This window comes from Hemitrygon akajei, chromosome 20, assembly GCF_048418815.1.
Source record: "Hemitrygon akajei chromosome 20, sHemAka1.3, whole genome shotgun sequence".
Taxonomy (NCBI): Eukaryota; Metazoa; Chordata; class Chondrichthyes; order Myliobatiformes; family Dasyatidae; genus Hemitrygon; species Hemitrygon akajei.
The window spans coordinates 44,035,308-44,057,711 of NC_133143.1; the positions used below are offsets into that span (position 1 = coordinate 44,035,308).

The 22,404-nt window shown below is 39.6% G+C and overlaps 1 protein-coding gene across 8 annotated transcripts in view; it reads right to left on the bottom strand.

Moving 5' to 3' along the window:
* The window catches only part of LOC140713762 (cadherin-18), a 638,248-nt gene that overhangs the window by 42,506 nt on the left and 573,338 nt on the right, over positions 1-22,404 (bottom strand). For all 8 annotated transcript variants that reach the window (XM_073024255.1, XM_073024253.1, XM_073024256.1 and 5 more), the window contains 3 exons: positions 5,834-6,001; positions 3,883-4,070; positions 3,519-3,772 (listed from right to left, as the gene is read on the bottom strand). In XM_073024255.1, the coding sequence (XP_072880356.1) occupies positions 3,519-3,772; positions 3,883-4,070; positions 5,834-6,001 (610 nt within the window). The remainder of the gene's footprint in view (positions 1-3,518; positions 3,773-3,882; positions 4,071-5,833; positions 6,002-22,404) is intronic.

The window sequence follows — 22,404 nt, forward strand, 5'->3', positions numbered from 1 at the left end:
AACATGGCTGAGTTATTTCAGTGAAGCTGATTGAGGTATGACCATATTCAGGATGCTGGTGAAAATAGTCTGGTTCTTCTTCAAATTGCATGCTGAGTTATATTATGTGCAACAGACGGGGCAGATTTGTTTAAAAGTCCCATCCACCTCTTTAGAGAGAGAAATAGAACTGAAGTTCACAGCAGGTTGTGAATCATTCGGAGATATAACAGTTTAATCAAGTACAGAGTTAAGGTCAGAAAATACAAATAATTAAGACCTGTGATGGCGCAGAAGCACAGAAAAATAAATGACAAAACCTTTGAAAGTAAAAGAGAAATGTAATTAAAATATAATTTTAATTTGAAGATACAAATAATCCTCACCAACATCTATTGTCTATATAGTCGGCAAATATGATCTGAAATTGTTGGCACTGGAAAATGGAAAGCATCTTGTCATAAACTGGGATATTGTGTATTAAGCTTTTGTTGAACTTCATTGAATCAACAATGAAGAATGCAAGGTATGATAGTACAGTTCCAGATCTTCTGTCATTTTAATTCTTCTCACTATTCCATCTTTGATTTCACCCTCCTTGACTTCCCACATTAGCTTATTGATTCCTTTTCAAATTTCCTTCCTTCTCTGTCATTTTCCCTGCCTCCATATTTATCTGAACTTGATAAATTTCAAATATTTACTGATCATGTCTTGACATGATAATTTTGTTTCTGTCTTCATTGGTGCTGTCTGATTGACTCAATCTTTCTTTTTTTTATATAAATCTGAGAAAATACCTGAAAATCACCATTATTTTCTCAGATTAAAAATTGATGTGTGTGATTAATTAGGAAAAATCACTGCTAATGATGATATTGATGAAATACCTGCCATCTTTTTGACCATATGTAGGGCATTGTACGTATTTGGAGCTTTACTCAGTCTTAAAGAGCAAATACAAGCTCTTGAAATAGGAAGTATACTAACATAGGATAACAATAATAATATTACAATGAGACCTGAAATCTTTATAAGTGAATAACGATCTGTTTTGCATTTCTTTCTAGTTTTTTTTTGTATGGACTAAGTGCTGTTAAATGAGCTTAGTACAGATGGGACTTGCATGGAAGGGATGGGCTGATTGGCTTGGCTTTCTGCAGCAGGACTTTATGACCTTAGGGTCATAAATACAACACAAGCCCAGGATCCCTTTTCAAACTTCAGTTTAACCAACAGGTAAAACAACTTTCTTACTTATTTACAACTCCATCAAAGAAACTGAATCAGATAGGTATTGTAAACTTTGATTAGGATAGGAGGCTTGTGTTCACTAGTTTGGAAAGGCCAGTAGCTAGAAGTGAAAATGTCGGATAAAATATGGTTTATAGAAACAAGTAACAAAATTAAATAATCTTATAGGTAATAAGACAATTAGAATTGACCTGAGTTTTCCAAACTTAGTGATTTTTACGTTTCCAATGGCTTTGTCAAAGCTGACGGATGTATCTGTGCTGGAATGCAGAATACCCTTTTACCTTTAGCATGTATTTAGTAATTGCATGCCAGTTTTAGCAGCAATTTACTTTTCCTTCTTCATAGCAGCTGAAGTTTTATAACTTGACCTCACTGCGGAAATGTATTCACAGTATCATAATTTCTTTAACACACTCAACAATCATCCTCATTATACTTTCTGCACTACGGGCCTTCTTCTTTAGGCTTAGTATATCTGGAAGTTTTCTGATAGTGTTGAAATGAAAACTGATCTGACCTAAATCAATCTGCAGCACCAGAGGGGAAAAGACTAATGCTATTTCGTTGCACTTCTCAGTCTGCTTTTAGATCTGTCTTTGCAGCAAAAAAAATGATAGATGTTACTGTGTTGTAGATTTAGCATTCTACCATATACCATTTCTTCCAAATTGTGAAGGTGCTTTGAAAGATAATATCACTCTTTAATGCTGTTTTCTAAAAGAAATTTCATTTCTCTGTTGAAAGCCAAAGCTAAATTATTTATAGCATATCAAAAACTTTGTGTGTTTAAACATTACAACTGTAATGGGTCTTCTCTGAGGGAGACTTTTACAAACCTTCCTTCAGCCAATTGACACCATATATTGTATTGATTTTGTGACTGATACAAGACCTTTTTTTGATGAAAATTTCAAGTTTGCTTTGAAATTAAAACCAATTGACTTCTCAATCTGGGCCATTTTCCCTAAATCATTAATTTATCAATCAAGGCAATAAAAGTATTGAAAAGTTTAATGCAATATATTTAAATAAAATATTTCATATTTCCTTTGTGCAATATGATGCCATATTTCTAAAATATTCCCTTTATATTATCTACAGTACTGGATATAGGAATTCAAAGGATGTCTGTTTAAATGGAATATGTTCACCACTAGTCAGTTCCAATTAAACAATTGTTTCATTTATGTCAAAGAACTGTCAATCAATTTCTAGTGTTTTAGAAAGATCAAAAGCAGATTTTATCCATCACTGAAAAAGAGTTGCTGATGAGTAATGTAATTTTTTAATGCCTCTAAATGTAAGTCTATCCACCTTTACAATGAGCTTGATATTCAGGGCTCCTGTTTCAAATTGGTCTTGTTTCATAGTTCCTTTGCATAATGTGATGTTCTTTCTAGCCATTGTGGGAATAAAACATGGTGATAATGTTGCAGAAATCATGGACATACAGAATATATATCATTCTGACAGTAGGTCAGTGCCAGTATAAAAGTACTGGATGATTCTTTTATTTTAATGAATTTAATATAGAAACTCTTCTTCCCACTTCTTATAACTTCTCATCAAGGCACCATTTCCCAAAGAACAGCAGCACATACTGGCCTATGAACTCCATTAAAATAGTCATACTGTCCTACCCGCTGTAAACATAGAAATAATTTATTGGCCCAAATAATTTATCTAGACCATACTGCCTATTTATGCCAACCCACAATAGTCTTGTAGCCCTCTACTCTTTTCCTATCTAAGTACTAGTCTGACTGCATTTTATACATTGTATGAAATTGTCTCTGAAACTCATCACCTAAAACTGCTACCTTCTGAATGAAAAGATTGCCCCTGAGATCTCATTTAAATTTACTCTCACCTCTTATCTATACCTTCTAGGTGAAAAGCTCTGACCATTCCTAGCTCTGCCCCTGATAATTTTATAAACCTTAAAAGGTCTCCCCCTCAGTCTACTATATTCCAGTGAAACATAATAATTGTGTCTGCTAAATGTTGCAGATGCTTGAAAGCAGAGATAAAACAACAACTGGTAGAGATGCTCAGCAGGTCAGGCAGCATCTACAGAGAGAGAAAGATGAAATAAACAGTTCATATTGATATTGGAATTAAGTCACAACATGAAAAGATTATGCTGTTTTACACTCTTTTATGATTATTGTCAGCAGAGGCTAATCAAACTCAACATATTTTGCAGATCAGCAAGGATAAAATGTGAATTTTTACTGAAATACCCAGACTGAAGGTTTTAATTAAATAAAGGAAGGACATACCTGATGTGGCTTTTGGCACTGTCAGGGTCTTGTGCAGTTACTGTTCCAACCATTGTTCCTGGTTTGGCATTTTCAGAAACCTCCATCACATAAAAAGGGAGTGAAAACTCTGGGGGCTCATCCACATCTCCAACAATGATTTTGAGAGTGGCAGTGTCCTTGAAGGGACCCATGTTCCAAAAACGAGGATCAATGTGAGTGTTTTCACCTTCAATCATCACAGTGTACACTTTTTTCTTTTCATAGTTCAGCGGCTGAAGCATGAGTAGACCATAAAGATAATTCCATTATTAACAGCTCATTAGATTTAGTGGGATACAAAACAATCAGGTTTGGAAATTTGGAATAAATATATGGCTGTTACCTTCTTTAGAATAATAACTCCTTCTCTGGTGTCTTTGTCAGTAGTGATGGTAAAAATGCCTAATCCATCTCCATCAATGATGCTGTAGCTCATGTCTGCATTCACACCAATGTCAGGATCAATTGCTTTAATCTTACCTACAGCTGTGCCCACTGTAGCTGACTCAGGGACATAGAGCTGGTAGTGTTCTGCAAATGGATAGAGGATCATAACTAAACAATAATTTCTGACAGAACAACATCACAGATAGAATGCCAACCATAACTTAAAACTAAAATATGACATGCAATGCTTTCATTTTGCTTTTTTTAAACACAGGTTGAGGCAGATGTTGGCTATAGTCCCCTTGGCAGGAAACACGGGTAATTTTATCTCACACCTCTCATCTGTTCCTAGATCCGCCCCTTGCCCAAAATCAATGTGACTCACATTATGTCCAGCAGGAACTGTGCCAGTTAACTCAACGGTAATGAATGTCAGTGTGCAGTCTAGAGTGGGGAAATAGTTTGGGATAGATCAGGCTGACTACAATTACTTTTACTATTATTTTAATAATGTTACCATACACCCAAACATCTCCAGGTGCCAAATGATTTTAAGAGGTCCTGTAGTTATTAAATATGTTGGCCTGCTCATCCACTGTCAGACTTCCACCTTGAATGCCTTGGTTGTCATCTGTCAGGGTAGGTTTCAGCCCTCAGAGCCACTATACACCACTGTTTTAAATACACACCCTACTGCTTTGAGTCCTTTGACTTGAAACTTAGACTACACCTATTCTATGTTCTTTTAGGAAAAGGGATAATACATAACATTAATTTTTTCCATTATTAACTATCTTTTTAAAGCAACAATAAAACTGAAACTGCTCAATATGAAATTATGAAAAAAAAAGAATCTTAGTGGATCAGGTGGAAAGAGGAACAGCTAACATTAGTCACAACTGGGAAAGGAAAAAAGCTTATTCTCTGAGCTTTGTCTGACTTTGCTTCTCTCTAGCTTGAAGGCTCTGCAACAGCTTTAGATTCCTGTCTACTCATGCATCCTGTTTATCTTAGAGATGGCCTTCTCCCTAAATTTTTTTGTCTTGCCTGTACTTGGACATCCTTTGGTCACATTTCTCACACCTTTCTTCAGTTTGATAATAATGTTTGCTATATGTTTCTGCACAGGATATTGAGCATGCTTTACAAATTCAAATTGTTATTGTTAGGTCACAATTAACAGCCTGAAAATACAGGTGAGATCTTACTTTAATCCAAACTCTCCTACTGCTGCTGCTGTTGCTGCAACATTCACACATTCCTCTTTGGAACTTGGATAGGAGCTTCCGCAACTTAAAGTTTGAAATTAAGTTTTCATTTACAACAACAATTTAGTCAAACACACCAATGACAGTGGACATGTTAACGTTGGGAAGAAAACTATATATTTTTTCATAGCATTACCATTGAGAGTAGGGGAGATTCAAACGAGAGGACATGATTTGAGAGTTAGGGGGCAAAAGTTTAAGGGAAACATGAGGGGGTATTTCTTTACTCAGAGAGTGATAGCTGTGTGGAATGAGCTTCCTGTAGAAGTAGTAGAGGCCAGTTCAGTTGTGTCATTTAAGGTAAAATTGGATAGGTATATGGACAGGAAAGGAGTGGAGGGTTATGGGCTGAGTGCGGGTAGGTGGGACTAGGTGAGATTAAGAGTTCGGCATGGACTAGGAGAGCCGAGATGGCCTGTTTCCGTGCTGTGATTGTTATATGGTTATATGGTTTATCCAGCCAGGCCAACTGTCAAAGGACTGTGGTTGCTAATGCATCTGCCTATCAGAGTTAGGAAAGCAGACAGATGATAAAAACAATGCACACCACCATGCCATCTACAATACATTTGCAACATGACATTGAGACAGACTGTAGTTTTAGAATATGCATCACATTGATTGAAAATTGACACATACTTTGCGGGAACTTGGGAGGATTGTCATTGGCATCAGTTAACGTGATATTAATAGTTGTGGAACCCGACAGTCCTCCTATCTGTCCGGCCATATCTTTGGCTTGAATGACGACAGAATACTGTTCTCTTGCTTCCCTGTCCATATTGGGTAAGGCTGTTCTGATGATTCCTGCAAAACAGTGTAAGAAAATCAATAGTTTAGTATCCATGGAAGATAATATTCTGAAACAATACAATTTTATGGAAGTTTCAATATAGAGCCTGGGCTGGTAAATATTAAAATATTACAAAGAAATAGATTACAGTCAGAAATTATTAGTAATGTCCACATCACCCTATTATAAATTAAGTACAATCATGATGCTTAAAGTTTGTACATAGCATGAGAAAATTTGCTTTGAGTGTGATTAACAAAGTACATTTCATCATTTTCACATAATTCATGTAACTTTGTTTCATTAATAACATCAGTTTCAAACTTTTGGACTTTAATTGACCAGAGAATGCTGATGGACCAAACCAATTAACATTTAATTTCATAAATATATTTACATCTGCAATGATTGTAAATAACTCAGAATGTAATTAAAATGCCTTTTTTCACATTAAAAATGATGTGCCTGACTCTGCCTGAAGACAACTTTTTTAATATTTATCCTATACTGAAATATTTCTCCATCAACAATTTATAATAGTGCAATAACTTCAAAGTTGACTGAAGTACAACCTTAACAAATTGAAACTTCTTGTGAGTAATAAATTGGATGCTGAGCATATCAACTAACTGGTAAATAAAAGGGAAACAAGTTTTAATTATATTGGTATATCAGTATAGTATAGAACAGATGTAGAGTGTCTGGCTTGATTAATCCATTCCTTAAGCAAAACAAGTTAATTGAAAAGCTGCTAATCTAGTCCCTGGCATCAAACTATTGCAATTAGGAACATTTATAAAAAATGAGGTATTTAAGCTTGAAAGATAGACAAGAACACATCAAAATCAGGAAGATACTAATGACACAGTTAAGGTTAATTTTTGAAACACTGCAAATCAGGATATCTGATCAAAAATATGTTAAAACTAGCAAAAGCAAAAAATCATTGCAACATGTAGAGAAAAAAATATCTTTATAAAGAAATATAATTAACATTTATGGTCTCTAATATAAGGTAGTAGAGGCACAAAAATACATAAATTCAATTAGGAATTTGATGTTTCAACTTCTGGGACAATTCAGAACAGAAGGTGACAATTAAAAAATAAAGAGCCACCTATTTAGACAGGAAAAAACAATGTTTCTCTTCTCTCATTATGCCTTGAGCCTTTGGAACTCCCTAACTCAACAGGCTGTGGAAGCAGAATTTTTGATTATTTTTTAAGGCAGAGTAGAAAGGTACTTTCTAAGCAAGAAGATGAAAGATTGTCGTAGGTAGATAGAAGCACAGAGCTGAGGTTACAATTAGATCAGCCATATCTTAAAATAATTGTGGGTCAGGTTTAAATGGCGACTCCTGCTTCTTTTTACTCATGAGTCATCTTTGACACTTAATAATATTTTTAGTCAATAGCAGCATAAGAACAACTGATATGTGGGACCTGAGCTCAAGGACTGCTTAACTTTGTTCTTTTTTTCTATTTACCACGTATGAGGGAAACTGGGATAGTGCAGGACTGGGAATGGGAAGTTTCAGATTAGTTGGTTTTAAGAAAAATCACCCCTGATGTATATGGTATGATTCTAAATTTGTTTGTAGTTTCACCAGAGAAAAACTTCTTTTTGAATGCCATCCATAGAGATCCTGTCATCCTATTAGCACACTGAGGTACTACAAGGGAAAAACAATAACATCATGAGGAATTTTGAGAGGCATTAATAGGATAGATGCTAAGAGATGGATTCAATCAGCTGGAAAGTCAAGATCTCAAGGGCAAAGTCGTAGGATAAGTGATAGGTTATTTAGTTCTGAGACAAGGAGAAATTGCTTTATACAGAGGGTCTAAATTTCTAGTGGACTCCAGCTGAGAAGGCAGTGTGTTATTCATCACCGAGAATATTTCAGGTTGAGATTGATTTGGGAACATAATTAAAGGGACCTGAGTGTGCATGTAACCAGAGATCCTCCCTCACTTCATTCACCAAATGTGACAGAGTTAAATGTAAAGAGAAAATATGAGAGAAGGAAGTGGAGAAAAGGAAACGTGCCTGGAGGCAGGGAGATAGGGAAAGTCTTTAATGAATACTTTCTTTCAGTGCTTAACAGGGAGAGCGATTTTGACAAATGTGAGGTCAGCATTGAACAGGCTAATATGTTGCGGCACATCAAGGGTAAGAAAGAGGCAGAGTCAGAGCTGTTTGACAGATTAGTCACTGAGGCCAGACATGACATACCTCAGGCTAACATGGGAAGTGAGGAAAGGGATCGCTGGAGCTTCTATGGGGAGATTATTCCTGCATCTTCCCTCGGCACAGAGGATTGGAGATTGGCAAATATTGTTGCATTGTTCATGAAAGGTAATAATGCTGGGAAATATAGACCTGTGAGCCCTAGTGGTGGGCAAGCTATTGGAGAGGGCTCTTAGGGACAGGATTTATAAGTATTTAGAGAGGCATAGTCTGATTAGGTTTACTCAGCTGGGCTTTGTTGAGCCTAAATGAATTTTTCAGCAAGTGACAAAACCAATTGATGAAGGTAGTGTGGTAGATGAAGGTGTTTGATATGTTTCTTCATGGTGGGCTCATTTAGAAATTCAGGAGGCATGGGATCCATGGAAGCGTGACTATGTAGATTTGGAATTGGCTTGCTCACTAAAGGCAGAGTGGGTAGTAGAGGGAGGGTATTCTGCCTGAACGCTGGTGACCAGAAGTGTTCCACATGTCCACAGGTGTTCAAAGAGCCCTTCTTCCTGTGATTTTTATAAACTACTTGCATGAGGAAGTAGAAAGTTTGCAGAGGACTCAAAGGTTGGTGGTATTGTGGATAGAAGGTTGTCGTAGGCTGCATAGGGATATAAACAGGATGCAGATCTGGACTGAAAAGTGGCAGATGGAGTTCAATCCAGAAATGTGTGGACTGATACAGTTTGGAGATTAAACTTGAAGGTGTAGTACAAGGATAATGGTCAGACTCTCAGCAGTGAAGAGGAAAAGAGCAATCTTGGGGTCCAAATTCAGAGATCCCTCAACGTTTCTGTGAAGTTCACAAGGTGTTTAATAAGGTATATGGTGTGATGGCCTTCGTTATTCAGGGGACTGCATTCAAACATTGCAGCTCTATAAAACAATGGTTAGACCACACTTAAGAGTATTGTCTTCAATCCTGGTGTGGTGAACTACATATACCTGTCTGGACACGCCCCCCTGCTGACTGTATAAAGGTGATTGGAGGCACTGCTCCTCCCTCAGTCTCCAGGATGTTGTGTGGTGGTCTCCTTGCTGCTGACGGTGCTTTCTTCCAGCTAATAAAAGCCTATCTCGACTCACGTCTCCGAGAGTTATTGATGGTGCATCACCTGGTCACCTCAATACAGGAAGGACGGGGAAGCTTTTGAGAGATCTACCAGGGCTGCATGGATTAAATAATGTGTCTTATAAGGAAAGCCACACACATGAAATGCCAGAGGAATTCAGCAGGTCAAGCATTCTTATTCTGGTTTCGGTCCCTTTACCTTCCAGTACCAATGAAGGTTCTTGGCCCAAAACATTAGCTTTTCTTCCCTCTATAGATGCTGCCTGACCTGCTGAGTTCCTCCAGCATTTTGTGTGTGTTGCTCAAGATTCACAGCATTCTGCAGATTCTCTTGTATGTCTTATGAGGAATGTTCAGCAAGCTGGGACTCTTCTTTTTGGAAAGTAGGATAAGACAACTTGATAGAGGTAAAAAGATCATGAGAGGCATAGGGAGGCAGCCAGCCCCTTCTTCCTAAGAGAGCAATGGCTAACACCAGGGGATATCCATTTAAATTGAGTGGAGGAAAGTAGATTAGGGAGGTGTAAGAGGTAGAATTTTTTTTCACAGAGAGCGGTAGGTACTTGGAATATATTACCAAGTGTGATTGTAGAGTATGATAAAATAGGTACATTTATGAATCTCTTAGATAGGCTTGTGGATGTAAGAACACGAAGGATTATGGGGTGTGTAGGGGGAAAGGGTTAGATTGATCAGCACAACATCATGGCTAAAGTGCTGTAATATGCTGTACTGTCCTATGTTTTATGTTCAATCAGAAAAGAATGGGTTGGTGGTGTGTGGCGATATTGATTTTAGTCAGCATATTTGGTGGTGAAACTTGGCTTCAGCACACCTTCTTGTAGTTATGTTCTCAGAATGTTTTCCATGGCCATTTTGAGCTTAGCAAGATCCTGAGGATAACAATGCATCAGGTCACCAGTTTCAGTGATAACGGTTCTGAAGTTTGAACACTAAAAGTGAACATTTACAGATCTTGACAACCTTCAGTTCTGCACAGGTGTGCCACCTAAAATATTTTGCTGATTTAGAAAATCTCAATTCCCCTCCTCCCCCCCCCCCCCCCCCAAACAGTCTACTGTGCCAAATATGACAGACTAACAACAGCACTCCTGCATACATTCAGGCATGCCCAGGATATCCAGGGAAGGCTAACATAAGCAGGTAGGCTCCAAGGGGGTGAGCTTTCTGAGCAGATGCAGTCATATGGTTTCTATCTCCCTCCTGAGGAGTTCCAATTGATTTTTTTGTACACCTCTTTCTTCTGCAAGTGAATAGCATTAAAGGGAACTTCAGAACAACAGCAGGGGGTTAGAAATAGCAGTGATGGCTGATTTCATTGTTGCTGGGGACTCCCAGCAGATCTTCAGGATGGATGAGTTTAAGTACCAGAAAATCGTAGCAGAACTAGACCACCTAGTCAATCGCTGTTTGCTGCAGGTCAGATGCAGGATAATTTGGCCCAGTACTTGTATTCTGTCCAAAAACTTAACCATGTTTCATTTTACTAACCCGCAGTTCTGAATGGCTGAAGGAACTTTAATCAGTGATCAGACTTAACAAAATTGATTACTCAGATTTGACATTATTCATTGTATTTCATGACCTATTATTTTGGTAACGAGAATATGGGTAACAATAGGATCACTATATGAACTATGAGAGAATACCCAGTCCTTTGCATTCTGAAATGGCTGCTGAAAAAAACACTGTTATTAACAGCTCAACACCGATAAAGGTAAAATTGCCTTAAGTTAAATATTACAGGTTATTATTTGTTTGCAGGAGTACATCATATCCTTCCATTTGACTAACAATACAGCATATAGCAAAAGGGAAAAAAATCACCAAATATGCCACTGACAGTTGACAAACATTTTTATTTTCATGATCAAAGTGTCTTTTGCATCTGAATATTTATTTCTTCCAGTTTTCCAAACCCCATCAATAGTAATTAGAGATTATAGCTGGCTGTCAATCACGTTCATACCTCAATTTCGTACAAAAGTCATAGAGTTTAAATCTAAAAAGCTATCAGAATAGGAAATGAGTTCTATTTCATTCTTACTCACAAAACATTTTTGTAACAAGAACCCTGATATTTCTCCCAAGACATTTTAAAATAAATTTCCTAGTTCTTTCCATTAAGTATGTTGTATGTTCATCTTCTCCTTGGTAAAGTGCACTAAACCAGATGACTTTACATTTTAAACATACTGTAGCATGCAAAAGCATTGTAGATTCCTAAGAGGACAAAATAACACAAAATATAAAATGTGAACATCCATTGGACTCAAAAAAATGTGGGTCAGACAAATTTGTGGTACGTATCACAGACTTCACCTTAATTAAGCTTCTAACGGAGATGATTAGCATCCAGGAGAATAAACAATTGCAAAAGACAAAATCAAAAAATTCTGCTAAATCTCTCTTTGAACCTACTAGGTGATCAACCCAAAATACATGAAAGCAATCTAATATTATTCTACCACGACCCATTGCATTTCTCAGATAACATTCACATAGTTCCAGAGGCACATATCCACTAATTATTTAGTTATCAGTATCTGTAATTATGCTCAGTTTTCAATCCTCTTCCTAATCAGTTCTTCATTCAGTTCGTTCTTTCCAGGATTTAATCAACATAGTATACCCATTTTTGCCAGGATCCTTTCACACATGCCCAGCTCTGTGGGGAATGAGAGAAAGTAAATAATTCTTCTAATCTTCTGCCTTGCTTTAGGCTTGTTAATTTCATACTCTGTTCCCTAGTTTGGCAACTGCAATTTAAATTAAATTAAACAGCAGCTAGATGAATAAAGTAATGATTTTTTACCATTACTTTCACAATGTGTTCATGTGAGTTCAAATCCAGCTATAAAGAACTAAACACATTACCTAAACAATAAGCTTACCTTAACCATGTTTATAAAAAATCTAATCCAACTAATCTGTATCATAGGCAACACACACAAAATGCTGGAGGAACTCAGTAGGTCAGGCAGCATTTATGGAAATGAATAAACATTTTGGACCAAGACCCTTCATAAGGAATGGAAAGGAATAGGGAAGATGCCAGAATAAGAAGGTGGGGTAGGGGAAGGAGGACAAGCCAGAAGGTGATAGGTGGAATCAGGTGAATGGGAGAGAGGTAGGTGGAAACGTGATAGGTGGAACAGGTAAAGGAAAAGGAGAATAAGGAACCTGGTAGGAGAGAAGGGTGAACCTTGTAAGAAAAGGAAGGCAGGTGAGGAGAAGAGATAAGAGGCCAGGGTTGGGAATTGAAGAAGAGGGTCAGGAGAGGGGGAAAAATTAATGGAAGTTGGTGAAATCAATGTTCATGCCATCAGGTTGGAGGCTGCCTAGATGGAACGTGAGGTATTGCTTCTCTAACTTGACAGTGGTGTCGTTATTGCAAAAGAGAAGGTCATGAAGGTCATGGACCAACAAGTCAGAATGTGAATGAGGATAGAATTAAAACAGTTGGCCATCAGGAAATCCAGTTTCTTGCAAATGGACTGGAGGTGCTGAACAAAGCAGTTCCTGAATCTATGTCGGATCTCACCAATGTAGAGGAGGCTGCATTGGAAGCACCAGTTACAGTAGGTGACCTCAGCCGATTTGTATGTCAAGTGTTGTCTCTCCTGGAAGGACTGTTTGGGGCCCTAAATGGAAGTGAGGAAAGAGGTGAATGGGCAATTGTAGCACTTCTGCCACTTGTAGGGATAAGTGCCAGGAAGGAGGTCAGTGGGGAGGGACGAATGGGCAAGGGAATCACGGAGTGAGCAATCCCCCCGGATAGCAGAGAGTGGTGGGGAAGTGAAGTTGTGTTTGGTGGTAGAATCCATTTGAAGATGGTGGAAATGGAAATTGCAGAGAATAATGTGTTGGTTGCAGAAGCTCATGGGGTGGTGGTTGCGGACAAGAGGAACTCTATCCCTGTTTTAAGATAGCTGAAAAAATGGTTGAGTGCAGAAATGGAGGTAATGTGAAAATGGAGAGGAAGCCAGTTAAATTAACATAGTTTATTTGGAACTGGTTTGGGCTTAAGACAGATTGAAAATTGATATTGAAAGTACATTTTCTATTTGATTATCTTCCTAGGCAATGCAATTGCTCCCCAAAATAATCTGTTATAAAATGGAATGCGCTATGCTAAAAGTCACTGATGGTGTATTGAATTGAATTGACTTTATTTCTTACATCCTTCACATTCATGAGGGCAAAAATGTTTACATTACGTCTCTGGCTGAATGTGCAATGTGAAAATTATAGTATTTGTAATAAATAGTATGCACATTAAGACATACAACAGAGCAGTCAATATAGCTTTGAAATACAACTGTGTCAGTGCGAATTAATCAGTCTGATGGCCCGGTGGAAGAAGCTGTTGTGGGGCCTGTTGGTCTCGGCTTTAATGCTGTGGTACCATTTCCCGGATGGTAACGGCTGGAACAGTTTGTGGTTGGGGTGACTGGGGTCCCCAATGATCCTTCAGGCCCTTTTCACGAACCTGTCTCTGTAAATGCCCCGAATAGTGGGAAGTTCACATCCACAGATAACCATCATCACTCTCTGCAGAGTTCTGTGATTGAGGGACGTACAGTTCCTATATCAGGCAGTGATACAGCCAGTCAGGATGCTCTCAGTTGTTAGCCTATAGAAAGCTCTTAGGATCTGGGGACTCATGCTGAATTTCAAGATGCTGTTGTCTTTTTTTTAACCATATAGCTGGTATGTACAGACCAAGTGAGGTGCTCGGTGATGCATGTACCAAGGAACTTAAAGCCATTCACCCTGTCAGTCCCAGATCTATTGATGTCAATAGGGGTGAGCCTGTCTCTGTTCCTTCTGTAGTCCACAACCAACTTCTTTGTTTTTACAACATTGAGGGAGTGGTTGATTTTTTGACACCACCATGTCAGGGTGATGATTTCTTCTCTGTAGGCTGCCTTGTTATTATTTGAGAAATGCCAATCAATGCAGTTTCATCTGCAAATTTAATTAGTAGATTGGAGTGGTGAGTGGTGACACAGTCATGGTATAGTCAATCCATGGTCAAACACAGAACAACTTTAACTTAATAAAACATTCAAAGCACTTTGCAGAGGTGAAATCACAACTTGCAGATTGATAGAGCTGTAGGAACTGCCATCTCACACCTCCAGGGACCTGGATTTGATATCCTGACCTCTGTTGCTGAGAATGGAGTTTGCGTGTTCAGTTTGTGAACTCATGGGTTGGCTCTGGTTTATCCAGCTTCTTCCCATATCTTAAAGGCATGCAGGTCGGTGGGCCACCTGACCATTGTAAATTGTTCTTAGTGTGATAATGGATGGTAGAGTCTGGTGTGAGATGAAGGGAGCACAAAGAAATAAAATGAATGTCCTTGATGGTTGGCAAGGACTTGAGGTGTCAAATGATCCCGTTAGCCTTTGTTAACATTTTGTGTAAATATATTTTAGACTTGTGCATTAATGTTTCTAATATTACATTATTCAATCATAATTGAAGATACAAATAGCAGGTGCACATTGTACCTCACTACTAATGGTCAATGCTTGATTTGAGGGAACAGGAAGCCTGATATAGCGAGCCTGATTGTTGATAGGGTCTTCATTGATAACCCAGCTGTTTTCCAACATCCAGATGATTCCAGTCAGCCGACTAACAACTTCTATTTAAAGAACCAAATCAGAAGATACAAAAGTAAAGAATTAAGAGAACAAAGAGCTTTATTTTCACTTCCATGACTCACTGGTGGCTTGTGTTTCAACCCAAATGAATTGTCTCCATTCCACCACCCTTCTACTTCCTGTGATGCTTGTAATGGTATTCTTAAGTGTTATGGCACTAGGGTCAGCCGTGGCTCAGTTGGTACTATCATTGTCTCTGAGCTAGGAAGCTCAGGTTTTGCTACAGAAACAATGGCATGAATGGCCACTTTCAGACAGAGTCTGTCAAAAGTAGGTTCTGTCGATTGTCATGTAAAGACAAATCTCTGTTGCTTGCAATAAATAAATAAATACAGTGGTTTTGCTCCAACATCATTCCTGGAGTGGTCAATAAATATGCTTCGCAAGTCACTGATAGAATGCACTATCGTGATATGAGAACTTGCTGCCTGCAAATTATTTGCTACATTTTGCCTGCCACAGTTCCTGAAGAGACAAAGGATTGCAAAGAGGGAGTGAGAGTTTAAAAGAAGTGACTGGGGACAGTTGGCACATTTTAATAGGTTTCAATATTTGCATTTGATGACAGAGAAATGTATACAATATACATCCTGAAATTCCTTTTCTTTGCAGACACCCACAAAAACAGGAGAGTGCCTCAAAGAATGAATGACAGTTAAAACGTTGGAACCCCAAAGCCCCCCCAGCTCCCCCTCCCATGCACAAGCAACAGCAAGGCAATGACCCCCCCACCCCTCCAGCAAAAAAACATCAGCATCCTCCCCCCACCACCCAGTGGGAATGGAAAGTTGAGGCTTTGCCTTATTGAGGCTTCAGCGAGGAGAAGTGTAGGCTGTAGATAGATTTTTTTTTTTGTTATATATTCTTACTGTATTTCTTATTGCACATTTTAGAGCAGCGAAGATGCCAGGCAGGGTAGGACAGTGGAATGTCCCTCTTGCCGAATGTGGGAATGCAGATTCCCTGACAACTATCCCTGCAGGAAGTGCATCCAACTGCAGCTTGTAACTGACGTGTTAAGGAGTTGGAGCTGGAACTGGATGAGCTCTAAAACATTCAGGAGATGGAGACAGGCGGATGGACACAGGGAGGTAATTACACCTAAGGTGCAGGACACTGATAACTGGGTGATGGCAGGAGAGGGAAGGGGATAGACAGCCAGTGCAGAGTACCCCTGTTGCCGTTCCCCTCAACAAAATGTACACCACTTCAGACACTTTTGGTGGTGGGAGATGACCGAGCAGAAGAAAGCCGTATCGGTCAGATCTTTGGCACTGAGCCTGAGTTTGTGGCTCAGAAGGGAAGGGTGGAGAAGAGGCAATCTGTAGTGATAGGGAATTCACTGGTTAGGGGTACAGAAAGGAGGTTCTATGAATGAGAATGAGATTCCCTAATGTTGCCTCCCCGGAGCCATGGTCAGACACATCTTGGATCAAGTCCATTGCATTCTTAAATGGAAGGGTGAGCAGCTGGAGATCTTGGTCCAAGTACTAATGTAGGAGAAGGCAAAGTGAATTAATGAAGTTAGGTTTTAAGTTAAAGGATAAGATCTCCAGGGTTGAGATCTTAGGATTGCTACCTGTCCCTCATGCTAGTAAGGCCAGAAATAGGAAGATCATACAGTTTAACATGCGGCTAAGGAGATGGTGCAGGAGGGAGGGCTTCATATTTTAGGATCATTGGGCTCACTTCCAGAAAGTGGCACCTGTACAGAAGGGACATTTGCACCTGAACTGGAAGGAGATTAATATCTGAGCAGCAAGGTTTGCTAGTACTGCATGGTTGGGCAGTGGGGGGAACTTAATCTAGAGTTGCAAAGGGATGGAAACCAAAGCGCCTTAACAGATAGTTGCATGGGCATGGAGAAAAAACATTGTTAAGCCTCCATACAAAGTGAGCAAATCAAATAGTTGAGCATGGTGAGCTAATGTTCTGAGCTGTGTATAGATCAATGTAAGGAATATTGAAGGAAAGGCAGATCAGTTTAGGGCATGTATAATTATTGCATTGTAGATAATTAGTGAAACTTGGTTGCAGGAGGCACAAAACTGGCAGCTCAGTGTTCCAGTGTTCCGTTGCTTTAGGTGTGATAGAGCGGGAATGATTAAAGTGGGAAGGGTGGCAATACTAGTCAGGGAAAATATCACGGCAATGCTCAGTCAGGACTGTTGAGGCTTTACGGGTAGAGTGGAGGAATAAGAAAGACATGACCACACTAACGGGATTATATTGTAGACCACCCAACAGTCCTCGGGAGTCAGTGGATCAAATTTGTAGAGATTGTAGACTGCTGCAAGAAACAATGAAGTTGTAATAGTAGTCCTGATGAGGGGTCTAAGCCCAAAACATTGGCTCTTTCTTCCCACCCAGAGATGTTGCCTGACATGCTGAACTCCTCAAGCACATTGTGTGTATTGTTCTGACTGTAGGTGAGTTTAACTTTCCACAAATTGACTGGAACTCCCATACTGTAGAAAAGCTGGATGTGGAAGAGTTTGTCAAATGTGTTCAGGGAAGTTTCCTTAGAAGTCCCAACAAGAGAGAGTGTGATACTAGATCTCCTATTCGGCAATGAGATAGGGCAGGTGACATAACTTTGCATCTAGAGATCCGAAGGCTAGGTTGGGTCCTCAAGTTGAGATTCTAAATTGGGAAAAGGCCAATTTTGATAGTATCAAGAAGATCTGACAAGAATGGACTGGGACAGTTTGTTATCTGGCAATGGTGTACATGGTAAGTGGGTGGCCTTCAAAATTTTGAGCATGCAGAGTCTGTATATTCCTGTTAGAATAAAACTGCGGATAACAGGTTTATGGGACCTTGGTTTTCAAGGAATATTGAGGCTCTGGTTAAGAGAAGGAGGAGTTAACGTAGCACATATAGGCAGTTAGGAACAATTGAGGTGCTTATAGAGTACAAGAAATGCAAAGGACCCCAAAAGGAAATCAGAAAATCTAAAAGAAAGCCTGCAAGAAGATTAATCTCGAGGTTGTTTACAGCATACATACTTGATCATAAAAGTATCTCGAACTTTCAACATTGAGAATCCTAAGGGCTTTTACAGATACATTGACAGCAAAAGAAAGGGACAAAATTAAACACACAGTCTATAGAGGTGAGGCAAAGCAGCAGGGAGGTCATGGACCCAATGCAGGTTACAGAGGAGGAGGGGTTTGCTGTCTGAAGCACTTCAGTTGTTCCTAACTGCCTACACCTGCTATGCACCTCCTTCTTTTCTTAACTGGGGCCTCAACATCTCTTGAAACACCCCCCTCCCAGGGCCTGAAAAGATGTTCCCTTGGCTCCTGTGGGAGTCTAGTGCAGAAATTGTAGGGGCCCTAGCAGATATATTTAAAAAATCCTTAGCCACAGGTGAGGAGCCGGAAGATTGGAGGACTGTTGTTCTGCTGTTTAAAAAAGGCTCTAAGAATAAGCTAGGAAATTATAGGCCACTGAGCCTGCCTTCAGTAGTGGGTAAATATTTGTAAGTATTATAAAGTACCGGATTTATAAATATTTGGATAGACATGAAGTGATTAGGGATAGTCAGCATGGCTTTGTGCATGGCAGGTCATGCCTAACCAATTTTATAGTTTTATGAGCAAGGAAAGTTGATGAAGGGAATGCAGTGGATTTGTCTACAGGGGATGTTATATTCAAATTGTATAAAACATTGGTGAGGCCTAATTTAGAGTATTGTGTGCAGTTTTGGTCACCTACCTACTGGAAAGATGTAAATATGAATGAAAGTATGTGGGTAAAATTTACAAGAATGTTTCCAGAACTTGAGAACCTGAGTCATAGGGAAATGTTGAATAGGTTAGGACTGTAACCTTTGGAATGTAGAAGATTAAGGGGAGATTCGATAGGGATATACAAAATTATCAGGGGTATAGATTGGTTAAATGCAAGCAGGCTTTTTCTACTGAAGTTAGGTGAGACTACAACCAGAAGTCATAGGTTAAGGGTGAAAAGTGAAAAGCTTAAGGTGAACACAAGAACTTCTTCACTCAGAGGGTTCTGAGGGTGTGAAATGGACTGCCAGCAGAAGTGGTGGATGTGGGTTTGATTTCGACATTTGAGAGAAATTTGGATAAGTACATGGATGGGAGGAGGGGTATAGTCCAGGTGCAGGTCATTGGGACTAGGCAGATTAATGCTTTGGCACAGACTAGATAGGCTGAAAGGCCTGTTTCTGTGCTGTAGTGTTCTCTAACTCTATAACATTTCTGACATGACAACAGTTACCATGCACCAAATGCACATTATTGGCTATGAAGAACCTGGGTTCCTTTGAGGGCATGACTTTCATCTTCACAAAAATGAATATTCTTCCCCTCCCTCACGACAAGCCCCCCATCCCTGGAGAACTGCTACAGAGCACCAGATTAATGCTTTGCAACTTGGCAGCGTCTCTGAAAACAGGTGCAAATAGAGAAAATAAAACAAATATATATATACATATATCAGATACTGGAAATCTGAAATAAAAACAGAAAATGTTGGAAATATTTTCTAATTTTAATGAAAAATATGAACATTCAAGTCAAACCCCTTCAATCGAGAGTGTTTTAACCATTTTCATGCCAGTTTTATCATCACTGCTTTTTTGGTAGATCTACCATTTCAGGTGGATGACAAATTCCACTCTCACTTCCCAACGATCAGTGACATAGATTCAGAGTGATGCTTTGGATAACTGAATCTGTCTGGAAGCAGATTTCTCTAATGAAACTGGTGAGTCATAGACTGCAGTGAAGCTCCTTTATAAAATTATTTATTGGCAGTGTATGTGTCAACTTATGACACTCTGGCATCTAGCTTACTTCAGATGTTTAGCTACTGTACAAGTAAAATACCATACTGCCTGATGAACTCAATAGGTCAGGTCCATCTCTGGAGATAAATGAACAGTCAAAGTATCGTGTTGAGTCCCTGTATATGGACTGGAAGTTAGAGGTAAGATAGCCAGTATAAATAAGTGACAACAAGGGGTGGAAAGCAGTAGATAGATCAATTTGAGGAGGGACTGATTGGCAGATGGAGCCAGATGGGGAAGGGCAGAATTTAAATATTGATGGAGACTGAAAGGTGGTAGGTGAGGGAAACAAAGGGCTACAGATGGTGGCATTTGACAGGAAAGAAAAGTAAAGAGCATGGAACCAAGGAAGGTGGGGTCGGCAGGTGGGAGAAGGGGGAGAGAGGTGTGTGTGTGTGTGTGTGTGTGTGTGTGTGTGTGTGTGTGTGTGTGTGTGTGTGTGTGTGTGTGTGTGTGTGTGTGTGTGTGTGTGTGTGTGTGTGTGTGTGTGTGTGTGTGTGTGTGTGTGTGTGTTTGAGAGTGAGATGAACAAATGGATGAGCTGGAGGAGGGGAAAGAAACTAGGTGATGGAGGCAAGGTGTCTGAGTTAGAGGAATTGGGCAGGTGAGAAGGAGAGGAAAAGGGACAGAAGGGGAGAAGATTACCTGAAGCTGTAAAACTCAATGTTCATGCTGTTGGCTTGTAGACTACCCGGGAGGAATATGAGGTGATATTCCTCTGGTTTGCATCTAGGCTCACCTTGGTGGCAGAAGAGGTCGAGGACAGACAGGCTGGTGTGGGAACGGGAAGGGGGATTAATGTAGTTTGCAAGCAGAAGCTCAAGAAGGTCATGGCAGGTGTAACACAGGAGCCCAGCAAATCAGTCACTTAGTCTGCCTTGGTCTCGTTGATGTAGGGGAGGTCACATCAAGAGCACTAACTGTAATTGACAAACTGAGAAAGACGCATGTCAATCTCTATCATTCACAAAAGGGCTGTTGAGGTTCCTGAATGGTGATAAGGGAGGGGGTGTACAGACAAGTGTGACACTTCCTACAGCTGCAAAGGAAAATACCTTGGAAGGGAGGGATATGTGGGGACTCGTTCCTCCAGTTCTCTCTATAGATGCTGCCTGGCCCATTGAGTTCCTCTGATTGTTTACTTTTTCTCTGGTTCTGGATTCAAGCATGTGCAGTCTCTTATGTCTCCACTTAGCTACATTATGGTAGCTCTGGAGTCATATTCATCCAACCGGGTGAGGATGATAGATATCTTTCCCTGAAGGACATAAATGAAACAAGTTGGAGGGGTTTTGTTGATGATAATATCGGCTTAATTTCAAACTCCAGATCTGATTTTAGATTCAACAGCATCCAAGGTAGAATTCAATCTCTACCTTCTCATGAATTATCCATGCCTTTGGATTATTAATCCAGTAACATAACTGCTATGCCACAGTACTGACACCAAATGTTTCAGCAAAATACATGGATGCAGCACAAATAAAAACCAGCCAGGACAACAGAGGACTGATACAGAATGCACATAGAACCATAGAACATTACAGCACAGAAACAGGCCTTTTGGCCCTTCTTGACTGTGCCGAACCAGTTTTCTGCCTAGTCCCACTGACCTGCACCTGGGCCATATCCCTCCATACACCTCTCATCCATGTACCTGTCCAAGTTTTCCTTAAATATTAAAAGTGAGCCCGCATTTACCACTTCATCTGGCAGCTCATTCCACACTCCCACCACTCTCTGTGTGAAGAAGTCCCCCCCCAAAGTTCCCTTTAAACTTTTTCTCCTTCACCCTTAACCCATACCCTGTTTTTTTCCCCCTAACCTCACTGGAAAAACCCTGCTTGCATTCACTCTATCTATACCCATCATAATTTTATATACCTCTATCAAATCTCCCCTCATTCTTCTACACTCCAGGGAATAAAGTCCTAACCTATTCAAACTTTCTCTGTAACTCAGTTTCTCAAGTCCTGGCAACATCCTTGTAAACTTTCTCTGCACTCTTTCAACCTTATTAATATCCTTCCTATAATTCGGTGACCAAAACTGCACACAATACTCCAAATTCGGCTTCACCAATGCCTTATACAACCTCATCATAACATTTCAACTCTTATACTCAATAATTTATAAAGGCCAATGTACCAAAAGCTCTCTTTACTACCCTATCTACCTGTGACGCTATTTTTATGGAATGTTGTATCTGTATTCCCAGATCCCTCTGTTCTACTGCATTCCTCAGTGCCCTACCATTTACCTTGTATGTTCTACCTTGGTTTTTCCTTCCAAAGTGCAATACCTCACACATGTCTGTATTAAACTCCATCTGCCATTTTTCAGCTCATTTTTCCAGCTGGTCTAAGTCCCTTTATCTATTGCACACTAACAATGGATGAGCCAAACTAATCAGGGAGATGGGAATTAGTCCCTTTCTTCCAGTAACCTTTGTAATTGGGTATTAGCAATACCTTTCATTGCTCAATGTATATTTCCTGTAGTGATCTACTAACCTATAAAAATTATTGGTATTCATTTCAGAAAGGTTATTTTCCACCGACCAATGAATGCTAAATTGTACAAGTAGGG